Source organism: Amblyraja radiata, chromosome 4 (genome assembly GCF_010909765.2).
Source record: "Amblyraja radiata isolate CabotCenter1 chromosome 4, sAmbRad1.1.pri, whole genome shotgun sequence".
In the NCBI taxonomy this organism is placed as follows: Eukaryota; Metazoa; Chordata; class Chondrichthyes; order Rajiformes; family Rajidae; genus Amblyraja; species Amblyraja radiata.
Genome location: NC_045959.1, coordinates 11,846,903 through 11,867,749, shown reverse-complemented (window position 1 = coordinate 11,867,749; position 20,847 = coordinate 11,846,903). Strand labels below are relative to the sequence as shown.

The 20,847-nt window shown below is 40.1% G+C and overlaps 1 protein-coding gene across 19 annotated transcripts in view; it reads left to right on the top strand.

Annotated features, from left to right (window-relative positions):
* Positions 1-20,847, top strand: part of ubr5 (ubiquitin protein ligase E3 component n-recognin 5) — a 146,735-nt gene that overhangs the window by 108,404 nt on the left and 17,484 nt on the right. For 10 of the 19 annotated variants that reach the window (XM_033018958.1, XM_033018959.1, XM_033018970.1 and 7 more), the window contains 17 exons: positions 251-377; positions 466-595; positions 1,367-1,527; positions 2,301-2,540; positions 2,643-2,766; positions 3,996-4,107; positions 5,957-6,088; positions 7,604-7,861; positions 8,200-8,468; positions 11,016-11,227; positions 12,348-12,590; positions 13,781-13,854; positions 16,394-16,566; positions 16,713-16,826; positions 18,365-18,603; positions 18,766-18,886; positions 19,004-19,102. In XM_033018958.1, the coding sequence (XP_032874849.1) occupies positions 251-377; positions 466-595; positions 1,367-1,527; positions 2,301-2,540; positions 2,643-2,766; positions 3,996-4,107; positions 5,957-6,088; positions 7,604-7,861; positions 8,200-8,468; positions 11,016-11,227; positions 12,348-12,590; positions 13,781-13,854; positions 16,394-16,566; positions 16,713-16,826; positions 18,365-18,603; positions 18,766-18,886; positions 19,004-19,102 (2,828 nt within the window). The remainder of the gene's footprint in view (positions 1-250; positions 378-465; positions 596-1,366; positions 1,528-2,300; positions 2,541-2,642; positions 2,767-3,995; positions 4,108-5,956; positions 6,089-7,603; positions 7,862-8,199; positions 8,469-11,015; positions 11,228-12,347; positions 12,591-13,780; positions 13,855-16,393; positions 16,567-16,712; positions 16,827-18,364; positions 18,604-18,765; positions 18,887-19,003; positions 19,103-20,847) is intronic. The other 9 variants (XM_033018976.1, XM_033018975.1, XM_033018974.1 and 6 more) reach the window with 3 other exon arrangements.

Sequence of the window (20,847 nt, the reverse complement as noted above, 5' to 3'; positions counted from 1 at the left end):
GTTCTCACTGTAAAGCTTTAATATTTAATTATTTTTATTTATGGCATTGTTCCAGCTATAAGATAGGTTTGATTTTTGATGAATGACTATTGAGGCTAATATTTTTGCATAGCTTGTTTGCCCTTAGTGTTTCTCGTGTTGAACTACATTATAAGATTAGAGGTTGATACTTTTATTGATGTTTTAAAAATATTTGATAACATTTACATGTTAATAACAGCCTGCTATTTAAAAAAAAAATTTCCAATAGATTCTGATATGCCCGATCATGATTTGGAACCTCCTCGATTTGCCCAGCTGGCTTTGGAGCGTGTCCTTCAGGACTGGAATGCATTGAAATCTATGATAATGTTTGGATCACAGGAAAGCAAAGATCCGTAAGTAGAAGCCAGATCCTTCTTTGCGAATTGCACCTTGTGGAAAATAAAAAATAATAACTCTTCTCTTATTTTACATTCCTTTAAGGTTAAGTGCCAGCAGTAGGATAGCTCATCTGCTGCCTGAGGAGCAAGTATACCTTTCCCAACAAAGTGGAACCATCCGGCTAGACTGCTTCACTCATTGTCTCATCGTAAAGTGTACAGCTGACATTTTAGTAAGTAGCCCTCGAAGATTCAGAGTCCAATGCCTTTGCCCATGACAGGTGAAATGAATATAGGTTGGTTAATTTTTGAGGAATATTGCAAACTTACAAAATTCTTAAGGGGCTGGACAGGCTAGATGCAGGAAGATTGTTCCCGATGTTGGAGAAGTCCAGAACAAGGGGTCACAGTTTAAGGATAAGGGGGAAGTCTTTTAGGACCGAGATGAGAAAATCATTTTTTACACAGAGTGGTGAATCTGGAATTCTATGCCACAGAAGGTAGTTGAGGCCAGTTCATTGGCTATATTTAAGAGGGAGTTAGATGTGGCCCTTGTGGCTAAAGGGATCAGGGGGTATGGAGAGAAGGCAGGTACAGGATACTGAGTTGGATGATCAGCCATGATCATATTGAATGGCGGTGCAGGCTCGAAGGGCCGAATGGCCTACTCCTGCACCTATTTTCTATGATTCTATGATAAGAGGGAAGTCTTTTAGGACCGAGATGAGAAAATTATTTCTAATGTTTCTATGTTTAATATCGTTCATGAAATATTTCCTTAGTTATCCTTGTGCAACGTATTTATTAGAGTGGAAGTGCATGTGGTTTCTTTAACTAAGACGTTTTTCATACAAGGGTACGTGTTTTGCCGTATCAAATCTGCAAAATGTCACTTTTCAGTATACAAATCTTTTGTTTCTTCCTTCATGGTGCTTTCATATGTGTATCAAAATTATAAACAGATTTAGTAATGTACCTTAATCTTTTCAAAAAATATTTTGAAGCTTCTGGATACTTTACTTGGAACACTGGTGAAGGAGCTACAGAATAAGTATACTCCAGGGCGTCGCGAAGAAGCCATCACCGTCACCATGAGATTTCTACGCTCAGTAGCAAGGGTGTTTGTCATACTTAGTGTAGAAATGGCTTCATCAAAGAAAAAAAAGTAAGAACCCATTTATATACAGAAATAATGACAATCTTCATATATTGTTGTGCATGAGGAAATTATAACATACTTGGTTCTCCCAAACATTTTTGGAATTTTAAGATAAATGTATTTCAGAAACAACAAATTAAAACCTGAATTAAAATGAAGTATTTTAGTGTTCTAAGAATGTAATTTACTATTAGTTTGATTATTTTAATTTTTGAAGAATAAATTGAACCAAATATAGATTTCCAAATATAAATTGAACCAAATATAGAAGTCCAGAACTAGGGGTCAGTTTAAGGATAAGAGGGAAGTCTTTTAGGACCGAGATGAGAAAATCATTTTTTACACAGAGAGTCGTGAATCTGTGGAATTCTCTGCCACAGAAGGTAGTTGAGGCCAGTTCATTGGCTATATTTAAGAGGGAGTTAGATGTGGCCCTTGTGGCTAAAGGGATCAGGGGGTATGGAGAGAAGGCAGGGATGGGATACTGAGGGATGATCAACCATGATCAAATCGAATGGCGGTGCAGGCGCGAAGGGCCGAATGGCCTACCCCTGCACCTATTTTCTATGTCTATACCTATTCTCTTTTACGTTGGTACAGATTTGTACTTGTAGGTGTGATTGTGGTGTTAAATTTTCTATAAAGTGGGTTTGTTTTGGGGAACTTGAGTTACCTACAATATAAGGGTGTTGGACCTGTCCTGGTTGGATTATTTTTATACTATACGGTTTATGTGACCTAATCTGTGCAGGTTCTACAGTTGTTTCCTATTTTTGCAGTAATTTCGTACCTCAACCAATTGGCAAGTGCAAGCGGGTATTCCAGGCACTTCTACCCTATGCTGTAGAGGAGCTCTGTAATGTGGCAGAATCCCTCATTGTTCCTGTTAGAATGGGGATTGCACGCCCAACGGCTCCCTTTACGTTGGCAAGCACTAGTCTGGATGCCATGCAAGGTAGTGAAGAACTTTTCTCTGTAGAGCCACTTCCTCCAAGGCAATCCTCTGATCAATCCAGCAGGTAACTTTTACATCTGTCACTCTTATCTACATAGCTACAAAGTTTTCAGCTAAGTGATTTTAATCATGGAAGAATGATCTTATATTTTGACATCTGTTGCAGTTCCAGCCTGTCACAATCTTCATACATCATTCGCAATCCTCAACAAAGACGCATCAGTCAGTCGCAACCTGTTCGGGGCAGAGATGAAGAGCAAGATGACATTGTCACAGCAGATGTGGAAGAGGTATTACCATAGAATTTAACATTAAAATACTGAAAGAACCATATCATTCAGAAGCAATGAAAATTATCCAAAAGCAAAATGGTGCAGATATTTGAATGCAAATTCAAAATTAATCACTAACAGTAGTTGAGTCCGGCAACATCTGTAGATAGAGGAACATGGTTCTCTGATTCTCTCACCACAGACTTTTAAATTTGATCCTTACTGTGTTGTTTATGTTTTTGCTGTTGTGTTTCAAATGGGCGGGTAATAAATGGCATACATACCGCACTATTTTTCACAAAGACACCTGGGTAGTTCTAATCTGCACACAATTCTTGGGCTTGGAAAACATAAACAATAATGTAATCGACAATATTTTATCATGAAGTTTCAAGATGACAATTTTTTTGAGCTGTTGGGAACCTTTAAACAGCCGATTATTGATTCTAATGAGTTATATTTAAAAGTGCGTCGTAAGTGAGAAATCAAGATTGTTAAGATTATTTTTGTTTTGAAAGAGAGCAAATGCTTCATAGTTGTATTTGAATCTTGCTTTACGAATAATTCCTACGGGTTTCTTCATGAAAACATTCATTGAGAGGAAAAGATCTCAATGTGAATTGGAAAATCAGCAAAGGATCTCTATGTGAATTGGAAAATCAGCAAAGGATCTCAATGTGAATTGGAAAATCAGCAAAGTATCTCAATGTGAATTGGAAAATCAGCAAAGGAGATCATAAGGAATTCTCAATTTTTTTTTGCAAGAACTCAGGCATAGAAATTTTGATACGAGTGAATGAGTATTTTAGCCACCGCCTTCAGGACAGCCAAGGCAATGGGCCGCGTTTGTGAGCACCCGTAACTAAGGGCCAGTGCTCCGGGTGGCGTCCTCAAAGAGACGGGATCCATGTGAACACGTGATTTGATGCCTGCCGTCCGGAGCGGGATGGGGGCTGAATCTATGTGAACATGTGATAGATGTGGCCCGCCATCCACTCATAGACTTGAGTACCGGCTCCTATGCAGAACAAGGTTGCTGACCCCTGTACTAACAGTTTATGTGCTGTCCTTTCCTATATATTATTGGTCACATTTTTTTAAAATCCCAAACTATGAAGCATTTTAGGCTGTGTTGGCAACACGATTGTTAATATATAATTGTGATGATTTTTATTCTATTAAGTGTAATTCAAGTAATTATCATTAGATGGAATGTTCTGAGAATGTACATTGTAACTATGTTCCAGGTTGAAGTGGTAGAGGGAGTAGCTGGGGAAGATGATCATCATGATGAGCATGAAGAACAGGGTGAAGAAAATACTGAGGCTGAAGGACACCATGATGAACATGATGATGATGGTATAGTATATCATTTATGCCCATTGTTTTGTTTAATATTAAAGTTTCTGAAGACATTTGGTTAATAAGGATTTCTTATCTCGAATACAGCCCAGCAATTTTTTTTAAACTGTCATTTGGTTACATTGTTTGTTGAATGTGATTTAACTGAGAATATTTATTCAAATTTAATCATTCGTATTAGTATAATTTCTGCTGCTGTTCCTAATGAACTAAACCATTTCTTCAAGATATTGATGTTGAAGTTGCATCATTTACCTAGTGTTAACGTTAAATTATTTCATTTCCACCATTGATTCATTTATTATCACACTTTATCTTTCAGCTACTGTCTTAATGATTCAGAGAGCACTCACCTATTCTTATCTATCCTGCCAGCAAATTACCCACAGTAGGTTGTCATACCACACCTCGACACTACCTTCCATCAACAATGGACTGGCCCTTGGCCGCCTCCATCTCGATTGTACATGCAGTCCCTGAGAAATATGTTTTGAGAATTTGATTAGACTCCAATTAATGCTATGGACAATAACGATACCTTGCAAATTTTTTTTTGACCACTCTATTGTCTCCAGTTATTCAAACCATCCAATACCCAGTACTGGATGAGTAGAAATTTTGTCCACCTTGTTTGTGATTTGAACTATTCTTCATCCCCCACTGCACTGTCTGGTGACATGGCTGTTGTGTGGGTCACGTTTTTGACCCTGGCGGCTGGGCTTACTTGGGCTGTTGCGCCGCTGACAGAATACGCTCAGACCCTTGGGCTCCCCCTCACCTGCTGTTGCTTCCGAGGTGGAGTATGTTGGCGACTTCAGGGGAGAAGGAGGAGGCGGTCGCAGGGGGGGGGGGGGGGGGGGGGGAGAGGACGGCCGACTGGTCAGAATGATGGGAGAAGCAGGCGGTGGCGGTTGAGTGGGGGAGTGGACAAGGCCACGGCGACAGAAAGCAGCAGATTAACGGAGGGGGAGTCCCATGGTGACTGAGCATGTTTTGTCAGTGGAAGCAGCAGCCCGGAGAAAGACATGTCCCCCAGGGGCTACACCGTAAGCTGCAACAACAGCCTTGTCATCGGACTGTAGGGTGCGTGAAGAAGGGTTCGCTGGTGCATCTTGCAAGTCGGGAAGGGTTGGAAGCTAGAGCTCTAAATGGCCGGGGAGACGGTCGGAGCCGGGGATGGGTTGTTGGGTCATTCCATTCATATTCAGTTTACATTTTATATTTGTCGTTCTTGTCTCTCGCACCCCATGATGTTTTAGAGACACGGGAGGGGGGTAATTAGTAGATCATGTGTGTATTTTTGTTTCATTGTTACGTGACCTCTGTTGGTCCGGAAAAACAAATAATTCAGAAAGGTTCTGGAGCCAAGGGTGCTGGAAAATCAATGTTCAACCTGAACATTAATTCTGTCCCTTGATCTCCAATTCAATCTTTTTTATTCTCTGATTCCTCTCTTTACAGGTAACAGAAGTCCAAAGGTCTGGAATTCCAAACCTATTCAATTTTTTTGGCAAAAAAACAAAAAGATTTTGAAGAAATGGTCTTAATCCAAACAGAGTTGCCCACTGGGTTTAATCTAATATGTGTTAAACCAAGTTGAATCTAATATGTGTTAAAGTGCTGGAAAAGTCAAAAGAAACATCCTCAATTTCTAGTCTTTCAAGGCCTATCTTGTTGATTGCTTAACTACCTTATTTGACTCTGCCAAGTCTCCTATACTCCTGTGAAGAGTTTTGATTCAATGTTTGCTGCAAGAATATAAATGGAAATGATATTCCTTATTTGAGTCGTGCTTCAATCATATTTCCTATCTGCACTGCAATTATATTTTGTTTGACTTATTTAGGGAGTGATATGGAACTTGATCTCTTGGCGGCAGCGGAGACGGAAAGTGACAGTGAAAGTAATCATAGCAATCAGGACAATGCTAGTGGACGCAGAAGTGTTGTCACTGCTGCCACAGCAGGATCTGAAGCAGGTGAGTTAATAGTTGTTAAATTGCTAAAACATGGTGTGTCTTAGCTGTTGCTTAACGTCAAGTCAAGAGTCCTTGTCATGTCATGTGTCCCAGATAGGACAACAAAATTCTTGCTTGCTGCAGCACAACAGAATATGTAAATGTAGTTCGTAACGGGAAAAAAAAAGAAACGGGAGAAATACTGAATAAATAAAAAAATATAGGGCATTAATAATAATAGTCTGTTGTAGCTCCGAGCTTATTTGTTGTCGTCTTTGATAGCCCAATGGCTGCAGGGAAGAAGCTGTTCCTGAACCTGGGCGTTACAGTTTTCAGGCTCCTATACCGTCTTCCCGATGGCAATGGTGAAATGAGTGTGTGGCCAGGATGGTGTGGGTCTTTGATGATGTTGGCTGCCTTTTTGAGGCAGCGACTTCGATAGATCCCTTTGATGTTTGTAAAAAGATGTTTGTAAATAGGTAAAAGGGGGAGATGTGATTTGGCATTAATCTGCAATCATGTTCAAACAATCTTATTTACAGGAAGTTTATTTCCTCTTTAATGGGCTGGCATTTTTATGTTGTTTTGTGTCAATCACGTTCATGTGTAAAATCAAGTTTAACATGTATCACCTGAAACTTGCGAGTATATTTTTCTATTGCCTTTGCTGTTGATGACAGTAAGGTCTGAGTCATGAGTCCTAATTTGAAAGCACATTATTTTTTTTTGCATAAATGTTTTATGTTACTGACTACAGTGTAATAATGCATTCAAAATCGAATGCCAAATAGCATCACACCAGTCGCATCTTCCATCCCCACCAACTTTCTGCCATCCGCAGAGCCTACTCTCTCCACACTCCTTGGTTCACTCATCCCTTCTCACCCAAGCCACCCCTCCCAGGTGCTTTCTCCAGTACCTCCTCCCTCACCTCCATCCAGGGAACCCTGCAGTCCGTCCAGGTGAGGCAGAGGTTCACGTGCACCTAGTCTAGCCTCATCTACTGTATCCAATGTTCCTAGTGTGGCCCTTGTGTACATCGGCGAGACCGAGCTTAGACTCGGTGACCGTTTCGCTGAATACTTCTGATCGGTGTGCTGAGGCTAAGTGGATCTCTGTTGTTAACCATTTTAAATCCTCTTCCCATACTCATACTGACCTTTCTATCCTGGGCTGCCTCTATTGTCAGGGTGAGGCCACACGGAAACTGGAGGAACAACACCCCATATTCTACTTGGGTCACTTGCAACCCAATGGTATGAAGATTGAACTGTTGTCCAATGTTGGATAACTACATAATCCTCCCCTTCTTCCCCCACATAACACCCCTCTCCCTTGTGCCCCACCTGGACTCACTTCTATTCCCTCCCCACCCCACCCCCCTCCAATCAGTATGAAGAAGAGTCCCAACCCAAAATGTCATCTATCCATGTTCTCTAGAGATGCTGTCTGACTCATCGATTTACTCTCAGGACTTTTATATATAAACTAGCATCTGCCGTTCCTTGTTTCTAACTAACAACTCTGATTATAAAGGTGCCAGCAGCGTTCCAGCCTTTTTCTCAGAGGATGATTCTCAGTCCAATGACTCCAGTGATTCTGACAGCAGTAGCAGTCAGAGTGATGATGAAGAACAGGACACGTTTTTACAAGATGAGCCTTTGGAGAGAACTACCAGCAGCTCTCATGCGAACAGTGCAGCCCAGGCACCGCGTTCCATGCAGTGGGCTGTACGCAGCACCCAGAACCAAAGGTCAAATAATACAGCTCCATCTAGCAACAGCACTCCTGCAGGTAAGACCCACCACCGGGCAGTTGTAATGTTTTGTTTATTAAAAAAATTAAGAACGTTTCTAAAGTTTGGCTTTCTTAAATACTCCTCACGCTAAGAACTATCATGTGAAATTTAGGAATGGTTATGTTGAATCATTTTTGAAAAAGAAACTTAAAATAGTAATTTAAAATCTTGCAAAACGTAACTAAAAACCAAATGTCTTCAGGTAACTTTTCTAATTCTTTAAACAATGTTCAGAACTTTTGGCTCTAAAAATATCCTTTGAATTTGCTCTATGTGCTGTTTCAGTTGATTTAAGTAGAATTTGCGATTTATGGTTTTGTCTGTTTTTTTTCAGGCGGCTCAGCAGGTTTAATTTACATTGATCCTTCCACTTTGCGGCGCAGTGCTACGATCAGTACCAGCGCAGCGGCAGCTGCTGCAGCTCTGGAAGCAAGCAACTCCAGCAGTTACCTCACATCAGCGAGCAGCCTAGCACGAGCCTACAGTATTGTAATACGGCAGATCTCAGATCTCATGGGATTGATCCCTAAATATAACCACTTGGTGTACTCTCAAATACCAGCTGCCTTGAAAATAACATACCAGGATGCTATTAACTTGCAGGTTTGTTTTGTCAAATTCTCATGAGGTAATGTGTGCATACAGTTCCCCTTTTATCTTTAATAATCTTAAATTTTCTTAATCTATTCAAATTGCCACTGGTTAAAAAACACCTTTCCCCTAAGCAGAGGTTGGGCGATCGTTTCGCCGAACATCTCCGCTCAGTCCGCAATAACCTACCTGAACTCCCGGTGGCTCAGCACTTCAACTCCCCCTCCCATTCCCAATCCGACCTCTCTGTCCTGGGTCTCCTCCATTGCCAGAGTGAGCAACACCGGAAATTGGAGGAACAGCACCTCATATTCCGCCTGGGTTGCTTGCGTCCGGATGGCATGAACGTTGAATTCTCCCAGTTTTGCTAGCCCTTGCTGTCTCCTCCCCTTCCTTAACCCTCGAGCTGTCTCCTCCCATCCCCCCCGCTCTCGGGCTCCTCCTCCTCCCTTTTCCCCTCCTTCTCCCCCCCCCCCCACCCCCCATCAGTCTGAAGAAGGATTTTGGCCCGAAATGTCGCCTATTTCCTTCACTCCATAGATGCTGCTGCACCCGCTGAGTTTCTCAGGCATTTTTGTGTACTTTCCCCAAACCTTTCTTGTTTCTGCTGTAGGATTCGTTGTTCCATTTGATCTTTATTTCTCTAATTTCTTTAGCTTAATATGCTCAACTTTAACCATATAACAATTACAGCACGGAAACAGGCCATCTCGGCCCTACAAGTCCGTGCCGAACAACTTTTTTCCCTTAGTCTCACCTGCCTGCACTCATACCATAACCCTCCATTCCCTTCTCATCCATATGCCTATCCAATTTATTTTTAAATGATACCAACGAACCTGCCGCCACCACTTCCACTGGAAGCTCATTCCACACCGCTACCACTCTCTGAGTAAAGAAGTTCCCCCTCATGTTACCCCTAAACTTCTGTCCCTTAATTCTGAAGTCATGTCCTCTTGTTTGAATCTTCCCTATTCTCAAAGGGAAAAGTTTGATCACATCAACTCTGTCTATCCCTCTCATCATTTTAAAGACCTCTATCAAGTCCCCCCTTAACCTTCTGCGCTCCAGAGAATAAAGACCTAATTTATTCAACCTATCTCTGTAACTTAGTTGTTGAAACCCAGGCAACATTCTAGTAAATCTCCTCTGTACTCTCTCTATTTTGTTGACATCCTTCCTATAATTGGGCGACCAAAATTGTACACCATACTCCAGATTTGGTCTCACCAATGCCTTGTACAATTTTAACATTACATCCCAGCTTCTATACTCAACTTTAGTTCTACTTTGCAATAAAGAGGTTGCAATTTTTTGTGTGCTGATGTCTGGAAATGAATATGCCCCTGTCCAATGTGAAACATTACCGAAAATGACCAAAACCTTGAGCAAAATAGTTGTTTTTTAGGAGCCTCTTTGAGAAAGAGGAAAAAAATCAGAGGTGTTTAAGAAATAAGTGTGCCACTTCAGAACGGCACTGAGAAAGGTGTGCTGCACTGCGGAAGTTATCTTTTGGATGAGATGGTAGTCCCATCTGGTCTGCTGGGTGTTTATAAAATCCTTTGTTTTAGTCCTCGTTCACTATAACATTGTTGTTAGTTGGAAGCCTGTTGTGCATAAATTGGCTCCTGTATTGCCTACATTTCAACAGTGTCTTAACATCAAAAGTACCTCATGCAATGTGAAATTCTTTATGGGTTCCTTAAGGCAATGAAAGCTACTGTGTAACTGCTAGTCTCTTGTTTAAAACACACCTTTGAAGTCATGTAAGGAAAGATTGGTGATATTTGATGCCATCCAATTACATTTGAAATTTAAATTTATGCATATAATTTGTCATTATTTTCCAGTTTAACCATTTCTGGCTCCACTATCATATAAGTTTGGGAGGGGAAAGGTCTATTTTAATTACATAATAAAATGTACAAATCTGCTTTCACAAAGCTCCACAATGTTAATTTGACAGGAAGATACTGGCTTTAATACTACACATAAGGAACTGCGGTGCTGGCTTTTATACTCCTGTCTTGTAACCTGAGCATTTAGTTCTAAATCGGGTTTTTTTTAAGCTTGACTAATTTGCAATGATTTAAAGAATAAGATTTTAATTTTACATTGCATTCATGTGGTAAACAACATGCAAAGTTGACTAAATGTGTAGGAAAGAACTACAGATGCTGGTTTAAATCGAAGGTAGACACAAAATGCTGGAGTAACTCAGCAGGACAGGCAGCATCTCTGGAGAGAAGGAATGGGTGACGTTTCAGGTCGAGACACTTCTTCAGTCTGAATATCTGTTTAATTTTTCTGAAATGGCCATCTGTGGTTTTTGAGAACATATTATGCATGATAATCACAGTGAAATGCCTAGCAGAGTATTGTTGAGGAATTAAACCCTAAACGCCACCTATTCCTTCCTCAGCCTGTCCCGCAGAGTTACTCCAGCATTTTGTGTCTTATCTTAGGTTTAAACCAGCATCTGCAATTCCTTCCTACACATTTGGATATATAGTTTAGCCACTCCGCTTCTATTGTTTCATGTTTTGATTATATCTGCAGAATTATGTGGAGGAAAAGCTAATGCCTACCTGGAACTGGATGGTCAGCATCATGGATTCCACTGAGGCTCAGTTGCGATATGGTTCAGCATTATCTTCAGCTGGAGATCCAGGTCACCCTAGCCATCCTTTACATGCTTCGCAAAATTCTGCTAGGAGAGAAAGATTAACAGCACGTGAAGAAGCCAGTCTGAGAACTTTAGAGGGAAGAAGGTGAGCTCTCAATATATGGGTTCTCTTTGTATAATGATACATTGAGATGGACGTGTATCCCTTGTGTAACAAAATAATCAAGACAAAATATATTTGCGCTATTACGAACTGTCTCACAGCAGGTTAATCGTTCCTTTATGATAATTTCCATGCGCTTTCACAATTAAGCGCTGTTTCCATGCTACTTTGGTAGTCTTAGGCTGCTCATCGTTTTACAATATTATTTTCTTTAATGCTTACTACAAGGAAGAATGTAATTTATGATTTTACTCTCCTGTCCCTACCCATCTCTTTCCTTTCCTTCTTTGCCCCCCCTCCCCCCCCAACCTTGCGCATTATTTTTGAGTTGTTGCAGGGAAACATATTTAAAGTGTTAAATATCCTTGGTTTATATGTTATCATGTGTCATTATATGGTGGTCAGTTATGTTAATTGCAATATGATATCAATCGCAATAATCTTTTAGACAGGACTTTTGAAAACATTTCCACCTAGCATATAACTTTATATAAATAACACTTTAAAAAAAAAAAAAGATATTACTCCAGTTTTTGTACATAAGAATAACCAGCAGCTCTTTCCAGATCTCAAATTGGGGCTGGTTGAAAACATTACATGCTGACGTATTTTTTCCCCCAAAGTAGATGGTATTATTTGGAAATATCTGTTTAATTTTTCTGAAATGGTCACCTGTGGTTTTTGAGAACATTATTATGCATGATAATCATAGTGAAATGCCTGGTAGACATAAAATGCTGGAGTAACTCAGCGGGACAGGCAGCATCTCTGGAGAGAAGGAATGGGTGACGTTTCGGGTCGAGACCCTTCCTCAGACCCGAAACGTCACTAATTCCTTCTCTCCAGAGATGCTGCCTGTCCCGCTGAGTTACTCCAGCATTTTGTGTCAACCTTCGATTTAAACCACCATCTGCAGTTCTTTCCTACACAGAGTATTGTTGAGGATTTAAACGTGGAAATATTGATGAAAGTTGCAAAACATCACTTGCAAGTTTAGGTTTTGAAAGCAATGTTTCATTATTGAGTTTGCTTTAGGCTAAATTAATTTGTAGAGGGATGAATATTAAACGTGAATGCTTATTGTGTTATTTTCGATATTTTGACTCCTCACTAGGCGTGCCACCTTGTTGAATGCCCGTCAAGGAATGATGTCCGCTCGTGGTGATTTTCTCAATTATGCCCTTTCTCTGATGCGTTCCCATAATGACGAACATTCTGATGTCTTGCCAGTTTTGGATGTTTGTTCACTGAAGCACGTTGCCTACGTATTCCAGGCACTTATTTATTGGATTAAAGCAATGAATCAACAGACAACCTTGGATACGCCACAACTAGATAGAAAACGGTACCTATGTTCAATTTTTTTTTGAATGGTTTAAGGTTGAGTTTCTAGAACTAAAGCTACTTTTATTTCCAAACATCTAATTGGCGTTTTATGGTCCTGCTCGAGTGCTCTGACAATGGTGTTGATTAGGACATTACAGGATTTTGACTTTCTCAGTAATTAAGTACAAGAACATGTCAGGATGGTAAGAGTTGGAAGAGCATGGAGATGGTAGCATTCCCCTTCGTTTACTTTGTGATAATGAAGTTCATGACAATCGTGTTGAGTGCGTGTGCTGTAGCCAGAGGACACTGATACTAAAAGAAGGGAATATGAAATCAAATGGAAGCAATGCTGCATTGTGGCATGCTCTCAATGGATGATATTGAACTTGTAGGTATTCTTGGGGATTTACCTATCCAGGTGAGAATTCATCACATTCCAGACTTGAGCTTTATATAGAAATTTAATATATAGGCTTTATATATATAGGCTTTAAGTGGCAGACTTATTACAGAGCTGCCAATCCCCACTAACCTGCTCCTCCTTAGTATCTCAAGTACAATCAATGTTCGAATTGATGTTGATTCTATAAGGTAGATTAGACAATAGGGTCAAAGATCATGCAGGTCATTTAACAAGTTTTATTAATATTGATCATTAATCCTTGTGTGATTTTTATAGTAGATTTGTATATGCTGCTTCATTATTGAATTAGTAAATGGGCTGCTGATTGCTGAGAATCTCCAACAAAACATCTCTGATGTTTGCATGGAAGGTCTTTAAGTTGGTAGTAGATGGTTAGGCTGAGACCCCTTTCAAGTGGCTTTAATTGGCCTTTGAAACAGCGATTTCCTTTTGTCATTTTGCATCTTCGTAACACTGGTTATACTCTTATTTAAATCATTTCATTTTCCTTCTGGAGACTTGTGTTTGCAATGTTTTTCTGAAGTTCCCAAATTGGATTTAGAATGTACATTTTAATCTTATGCTCAGCTGTTTTCAGAAAGGATTGCACAATGAAAAAGCTATTGCACCATAAAACTTAATTGGATTTAGAGATTAAATGAAATTCAAAACTAAAGTGGTCTACTGTAGAATTTTTAAAGCAATTTCTGTCCTTCAGTTCATTTGACTAACATTTCACTTTTAGCCCAGGAGGCTCTGTAGTTTTGTGTTTCGATTTAAGTCTGTAATATGCTTTGCTGCAGGACTCGAGAGTTGTTGGAATTGGGTCTTGACAATGAGGATTCAGAACATGAAAATGATGATGATACCAATCAAAGTGAGTATATTTGTGTGGAGAAAAAACCTTCAAGGACGCACTTGATCTCAGCTGCCTATACCTGACCCATGCTGCCTCCCTTTTCCTGACCAGAGCCTCAATTTCTCTCAACATCGAGGGTTCTTCACTCCTACCTGTCTTACCTTTCACTCTAAAAGGAGCATGCATACCTTGTAATCTCAGTCAGACTTTTAAAAGCATCCCACTGTACGGACAACCCTTTGCCTTCAAACAACCTACTCCAATAAACTTTTGCAAATTACTGTCTTATGCTATCAAAGTTGACTTTGCCCCTTTTTAGAATGTTACATCTTGTGGACCAGCCCTGTCCTTATCTAGAACTATCCTAAAGCTATTAGAACTGTGGTCACTGGTTTCAAAAGGCTCGAACACTGACATTTCAGTCATTGCCCTGCAGGTAGGTCAAGCTTTGCCCTCTCCCTTGTAAGGCTCTCCACATATTTCCTGAGGGGTCTTTCCTGAACACATTTGACAAATTTCACTAGTTTAAACCCTTGTTGCTATGGTAGTCCCAGTCTATATTGGGAAAGTTAAAATCTAATCCCATCTCCTTGCCAATCTAGTTTAAACTGTCCCATGTAGCACTGCCAAGAAATTGTTCCCCTGCCAGTTTGGGAGCAGCACATCCCCCTTGTGCAGGTTGGCTCTACCCCAGAAGAGATCCCAATAGTCCAAAAATCCGAATTCCTAACCCCTGCACCAACTCCTCAACTACACATTCACATGCCCTATCTTCTTATTCGCTAACTGGCGGCACCGGGAGTAATCGAGATTACTCGAGACTATTTACCTTAAGGTCCTACTCTTAATTTGCCAAACTCCCCATATTTACTCTTCAGGATCTCTCTGTTTTCCTACTCACTTCATTTGTGCCAACATACATAATGACACCTGGCGGCTTCTTATGAATTGAGACTATTCCCTTGAGAATATTCTGCTCTGAATCTGCTCTGACATCCTGGACCCTGGCACTGGGGAGGCTACACACCATATTGAGTCCTATTTGCTGTAACTCCTGCAAATATGTTTGCTGCGTATCTCCTGTCTGTCTCCACATTACTGAGTCCCCTATCAGACATTTTCTGTCTGATTCTACCCCACCCCACTGCGTCTCAGAACCAGGCCTGGTGGCACAGATCTGAATGTTGCTGTGGTTCTCCTCTGAACAGTCATCTTCACCCTGCCTACCCATCCCCAATCTTTGTCCAAAAGGATATATTTTTGGATTATTGATATGATAAAATTCATCAATTGTGTGCTTCATAGATATGCAGAATTGCCTGTCACAATCATGTCATCCACCCATACTGATCACCTTTTATTTCCTTCTGCTCATACGACAAATAAGCAGCTTGAAGCTAGATGAATAACCTGTAGTCATAGTTGTATAATTTAAAGATAACTTGACCCAATTTTCTGCAAGTCTTAGGCCTCTCATGTATGTTTGTGTGATTTGCAACTTTAGGTATTGCAAAATCTCCATGCAATTTATTCTATAAGACACCGTTGAATTGGCTAAACAAATTGTAGCACTACGGGTACATTTTGCTGAATCCCACTATACACATCGCCACTGTTATCTTTTCTTCGTTATACTTGTTGACAAAATACTGAAATATTGAATAACCTAGTTAATTTTTGTGATTCTGAAATGAAATTACTAACATAAATTTAGTTTGCTTAGTTTAGATATCTTGTAGGGAATTTTCAATTTATTGTAATTTGTTCCATTCAAAGTTACAAGTTCATAAACCAGTCTCAAAAGCTAATTTGAGCAAATTTGAAGGACACATTGGTGTGAGGAGTGTTCCATTCCGATCTCCACCCTCGTGTCCTGTTAATGTCCAGGTTAGCTAACAGATCTGACCATTTAGGGATTAATTTGCAGGATCCATTTCATTTTCTTGTTTGCAATTTAAAAAATTCTTCCAGCGTATCTAGCGTGTTGTTACTGTCCTAATTTGCCCAATGTTTCATGGTGGTGCTGCTGCTTAGGCAGTCATTAGTTATAGGGGGTGACGTGTTTCCATTCTGCTTTTGTGGTTTCTTGGGTGGCTAATGAAGCCAGTGTAGGAATTCTTGGCTCTTCTGCAGTTGGGGAAAGTGATGGCTGATGAGGTGAGTTGGCAGGTAGTTTATGATACGTTGTACTCCTTCCACTGCTACGTGAGACATCTCTACTCCCATTGCCTGGCCCTCTGTCCTTAACGCTATTCTGAATTACCCTCTCTTTGAGCAGACATAACCTCGAGATTCGCAAGAGTTGGTAGAGATATTACATTTAAGGAGCTGGTAGAGATATTACATTTCATCTATCCACCAGGAAATCTCTTCCCATGAGAGAGCTTGGAGCAGTGTCTGTTCCAGGAGTCCAGCATTGAGCATACAAATGATGTGACCTGCTTATAGCAAAGCTGACCAATTGTAATTCAGGCCTCAATATTTGGAATGGTGGCCTTGGAGCACACATGCAAGCTGTCACTTCAAAGTGACTATTTTTTTCTTTCTCCCCTTTCAGGTTCTGGGCTGCATGACAAGGATGATGAAACACTCTCTACAGAAGCAGGACAAAATCATACATTCTTCCGGCGTTCTGATTCTATGACCTTCCTTGGTTGCATTCCACCAAATCCTTTTGAAGTTTCTCTCGCTGAAGCAATTCCTTTGGCAGACCAACCTCACCTTTTACAGGTAATCATTTCAGACACTTACAAGTTTCCTGCAATAGTAGTGAAATTAGTTGTTGAAGGTGTCTAAATTGTATTACTGTCAAAAATATTTGTTAGAAGCATTTATTATTCCAGAGCACTTTTTAGTTCTTTACTTTTTCTTTATAGCCCAATGCCAGAAAGGAAGATTTATTTGGTCGCCCAAGCCAAGGACTATATTCATCCTTCTCTGGCCTTGGGAAAGGAATAACTGAAGTAACTGTGGATAGAAACTGCTTAGAGGTAAGGCTAAACATAATACACAAACATTTGTAATTCAGTACTTTTCAAGTTTTCCTCTGTAGATTGCTAGTTAATTTTCCTTCTGACTTGCCCTTTTTTTTAAATTTATTTTTATTAGAAGCAATTGTACAAAGATAAAACATTCGGCATCAAAGATTATACAATTATTGTACAGCTTCATTTTAACCTTATAAGCTGAAAATGAAAAAGAGAACAAGAGAGGGAAAAAGTGAGAAGTGAAAAGATAACTCGAAAAAGGAAAGACCCCTAAACTACCAAAGTAGTGTTGGCCGAAAAATATAGAGATAATAAAAGGGAAAAAGAAAGGTGGAGATATACCTGCCCTCGCCGTGTCCCCCCCCCCCCCCCCCACCTCACCCAGCCCGGCATCGGATTTGAATTTAACTTTGTGTTGCACCATGCTATTCTTGTAAGAATTCGGTGACTTGCACTTTTTTAACATAACATAGTGCAAATACTGGAAATCTGAACTTTAAAACAAATTTCTGGAAGTGTTCATGTGAGCCAAGCTTCTGTGCAAAGCCTACCTGTGGCAGATTCTTTGTAACTAATTGACGTTTAGGTTTAAGCTAATGCGACTTTCATACTGCAGTGGGATGCAGGTTAAAATAAGAGTCTTGACATTTAAAGTTGCATTTGTCAAGACGTTCAAGGAAATTTATTTTGTTGTTTTTCTATATCGGGCATCAGAAGTCCCACATTGGATTTTGTGAACATGTTCAGACGCAGGAGATATACCAACTGGGAAGATCAATATAGTTGTGCTGAATGCAAATTAGGAAACTACTTTTTAGTCACTAATCTCTCTAAAATCAAGGTCTAGGTATGGACTAGTTGGACAATTGAAAATGCAGGTTGCAAAAGATTGCAAAGAATAGTTACCTGAATGATGTTAGTGGGGGGCCTTCACTTTCATTTGTGAAAATTACCCTCAGTTTTTTTAAATGTTCAAATTGTTTCTTCCAGTAGAACAAGGTTTTGTATATTATACATAGGTCTGGGTCTGTTTTTTCAATTGCAGCTGCTGACTGAATGGCATTCATGCAGTTTAGTAAGAGTCGTCTTGCCAGGCATTTATTATATTTCATTGCATATTAACTGAGTTTTAATTGCAGCAAATGCTCAAAACGCTCAGTTGGTCAAACTTTAATAATTTTGTGTAGAACCTGTTCAACTTACTGACTTGATTTTTGTTTTAAACAAATAAATTGATGTTTGTTTTTAATTTTTGGTATGCTCTATATTTGTTTGAAAGAATTGGGCTGTTTTTAGGACTTATTCTGGAAGAGCCTCATATATTCTAACAATTTCTGAAAACTCTCAGTTGATTAAACACTTTGCATTCTAACTTTAATAAGTGTCCTTTATATCATTGACTTAATACTTTCATTGCATCCAATTATAATTCATTAAAAAAAATTTGCATTATTCTGTGTTCAGAAAATCCAGAGCTGACTGCAAAATTAATATCGTGCAAGGTAAACTTTTAAAATTCAAGCATAGCTAATTTATATCAGTATTGTGGTCCAATTCAGGTGCTTCCAACAAAAATGTCCTACTCTTCAAACCTCAAGAATGTTATGAGTATGCAGAATCGGCAGAGGAAGACAGCTGATGAGCAAGTGTTACCAGAAGATGAATCAGAAAATTCACGAATAGGGCCGTCTGCTCAAGACCTTGCAGCACAACTGAAAAGTAGTTTACTAGCTGAGATTGGGCTGACTGAAAGTGAAGGACCCCCACTAACATCATTCAGGTAACTATTCTTTGCAATATTTTGCAACCTGCATTGTCAATTGTGCAGCTATCTTTCAAAGTAGATTAAATGGATGTTAATAACACACTCTACCATATTCTTAACCTTGTTTGTAGTTTTAGAAAGTCACCTTCTCTTTCTATTGTTTTCATTTAACCTCAGACCACAATGTAGCCTCATGGGAATGGTGATTTCTCATGACATGTTACTCGGACGTTGGCGATTGTCTTTGGAACTCTTTGGCAGAGTATTTATGGAAGATGTTGGAGCTGAACCCGGTTCGGTATGTAAAATGTAGTATAATGACACTGATATAAGAGAAATTTGAAACATTAATTGTTTTCAAAATTATTGTAGTTTTATGCAGCACTTGAATTAAATGTCTGAATTTTTCCAATAGATCTTGACTGAACTTGGTGGGTTTGAAGTGAAAGAGTCTAAATTCCGGAGGGAAATGGAGAAACTAAGAAATGCTCAATCCCGAGATCTAACTCTTGAGGTAAGAACTTGGTTTGATTTCATAATTGCACATTGGAAATCTACATTTAATCTTTGTTCCCCCCCCCCCCCCCTCTAACATAATCTTGATAAAATATGGAACATTATTTGAATTTACAAATTGTTTCAGCCTTTTTTAGAAAGGCAATAAATAAATGAATTTGTATTCTATTTATTTCCAATCCCTCCTATGGAGTTGTTGATTGTGGAAGTCCTCTTGTCCCCTCAGTGCTTGGAGAATGTAGCTACTTATATAAATACGGGTGTCAGAGATTTAGGGAAAAGGCAGGAGAATGGGGTTAGGAAGGAGAGATAGATCAGTCATGATTGAATGGCGGGGTAGCCTTGATGGGCCGAATGGCCTAATTTTACCATCATATGATCTTGTGAAATATTCATGAAGAATTAATTAGCCATGTACATTAGAAAATGCACCTTCTCCAGCAAGGTAGCGAGTCAGCAATATTCGTGTGTTAGCTTGCCGCAATTATTTGGTAATGCTATTGAAATCACGATATCACAAATCGAATTCAGAACATCCTCGAGAGAGAAGGTGAACAGCTGGCAGTAGTTGTGCACATAGGCACAAACGACATCGGGAAGAAGAGGAAGGAAGTTCTGCAAAGCGAGTTTAGAGAGTTAGGAATAAGACTGAAAAGCAGGACTTCTAGGGTGGTTTCCAGTACCTCGTGCTAGTGAGGACAGGAATAGGGAGATAGGGGATCTGAATGTGTGGAAGAGGGGCTGATGAAGGGAGCAAGGATTTAGATTTATAGACCACTGGGATCTCTTCTGGGGTAGGGGTGATCTGTACAAAAGGGACAGGTTACACCTTAACTGGAGGGGGACCGACATTCTGGCAGGCAGGTTTGCTAGGGCTACACTAAACTAAATAGTGGGTGTGAGGGATTGACAAATTGGGAGTACAAAGGGGAAGTGAGTACAGAAAAAGTTACAAAAGACTCTCGAGTTAATGGGAAGGAGAGTTCGAGAACGGATAAGAGAGTAAGGTCAGGGTAGCAAAAACAGGAAGACTGATTACTATCTAAATGGCATCAAGTTGGGAAAAGGGGAAGTACAACGGGATCTGGGGGTCCTTGTTCATCAGTCAATGAAAGTGACCTTGCAGGTATAGCAGGCAGTGAAGAAAGCGAATGGCATGTTGGCCTTTATAACAAGAGGAGTTGAGTATCGGAGCAAAAAGGTCCTTCTGCAGTTTTATAGGGCCCTAGCGAGACCACACCTGGAGTATTATGTGCAGTTTTGGTCCCCTAATTTGAGGAAGGACATTCTTGCTATTGAGGGAGTGCAGTGTAGGTTTACAAGGTTATTTCCCGGGATGGCGGGACTGTCATACGCTGAGGGAATGGAGCGGCTGGGCTTGTATACTCTGGAATTTAGACGGATGGGAGGGGATCTTATTGAAATATATAAGATTATTGAAGGTTTGGACACGCTGGAGGCAGGAAACTTGTTCCCGATGTCGGGGGAGTCCAGAACCAGGGGCCACAGTTTAAGAATAAGGGGTAAGCCATTCAGAACAGAGCCGAGGAAACAACATTTTCTCACATAGAATTGTGAGTCTGTGGAATTCTCTGCCTCGGAGGGCATTGATACTGGATACTTTCAAGAGAGAGCTAGATAGGGCTCTTAAAGATAGAGGAGTCAGGGGATATGGGGAGAAGGCAGGAACAGAGTACTGATTGGGGATGATCAGCCATGATCACATTGAATGGCTGTGCTAGC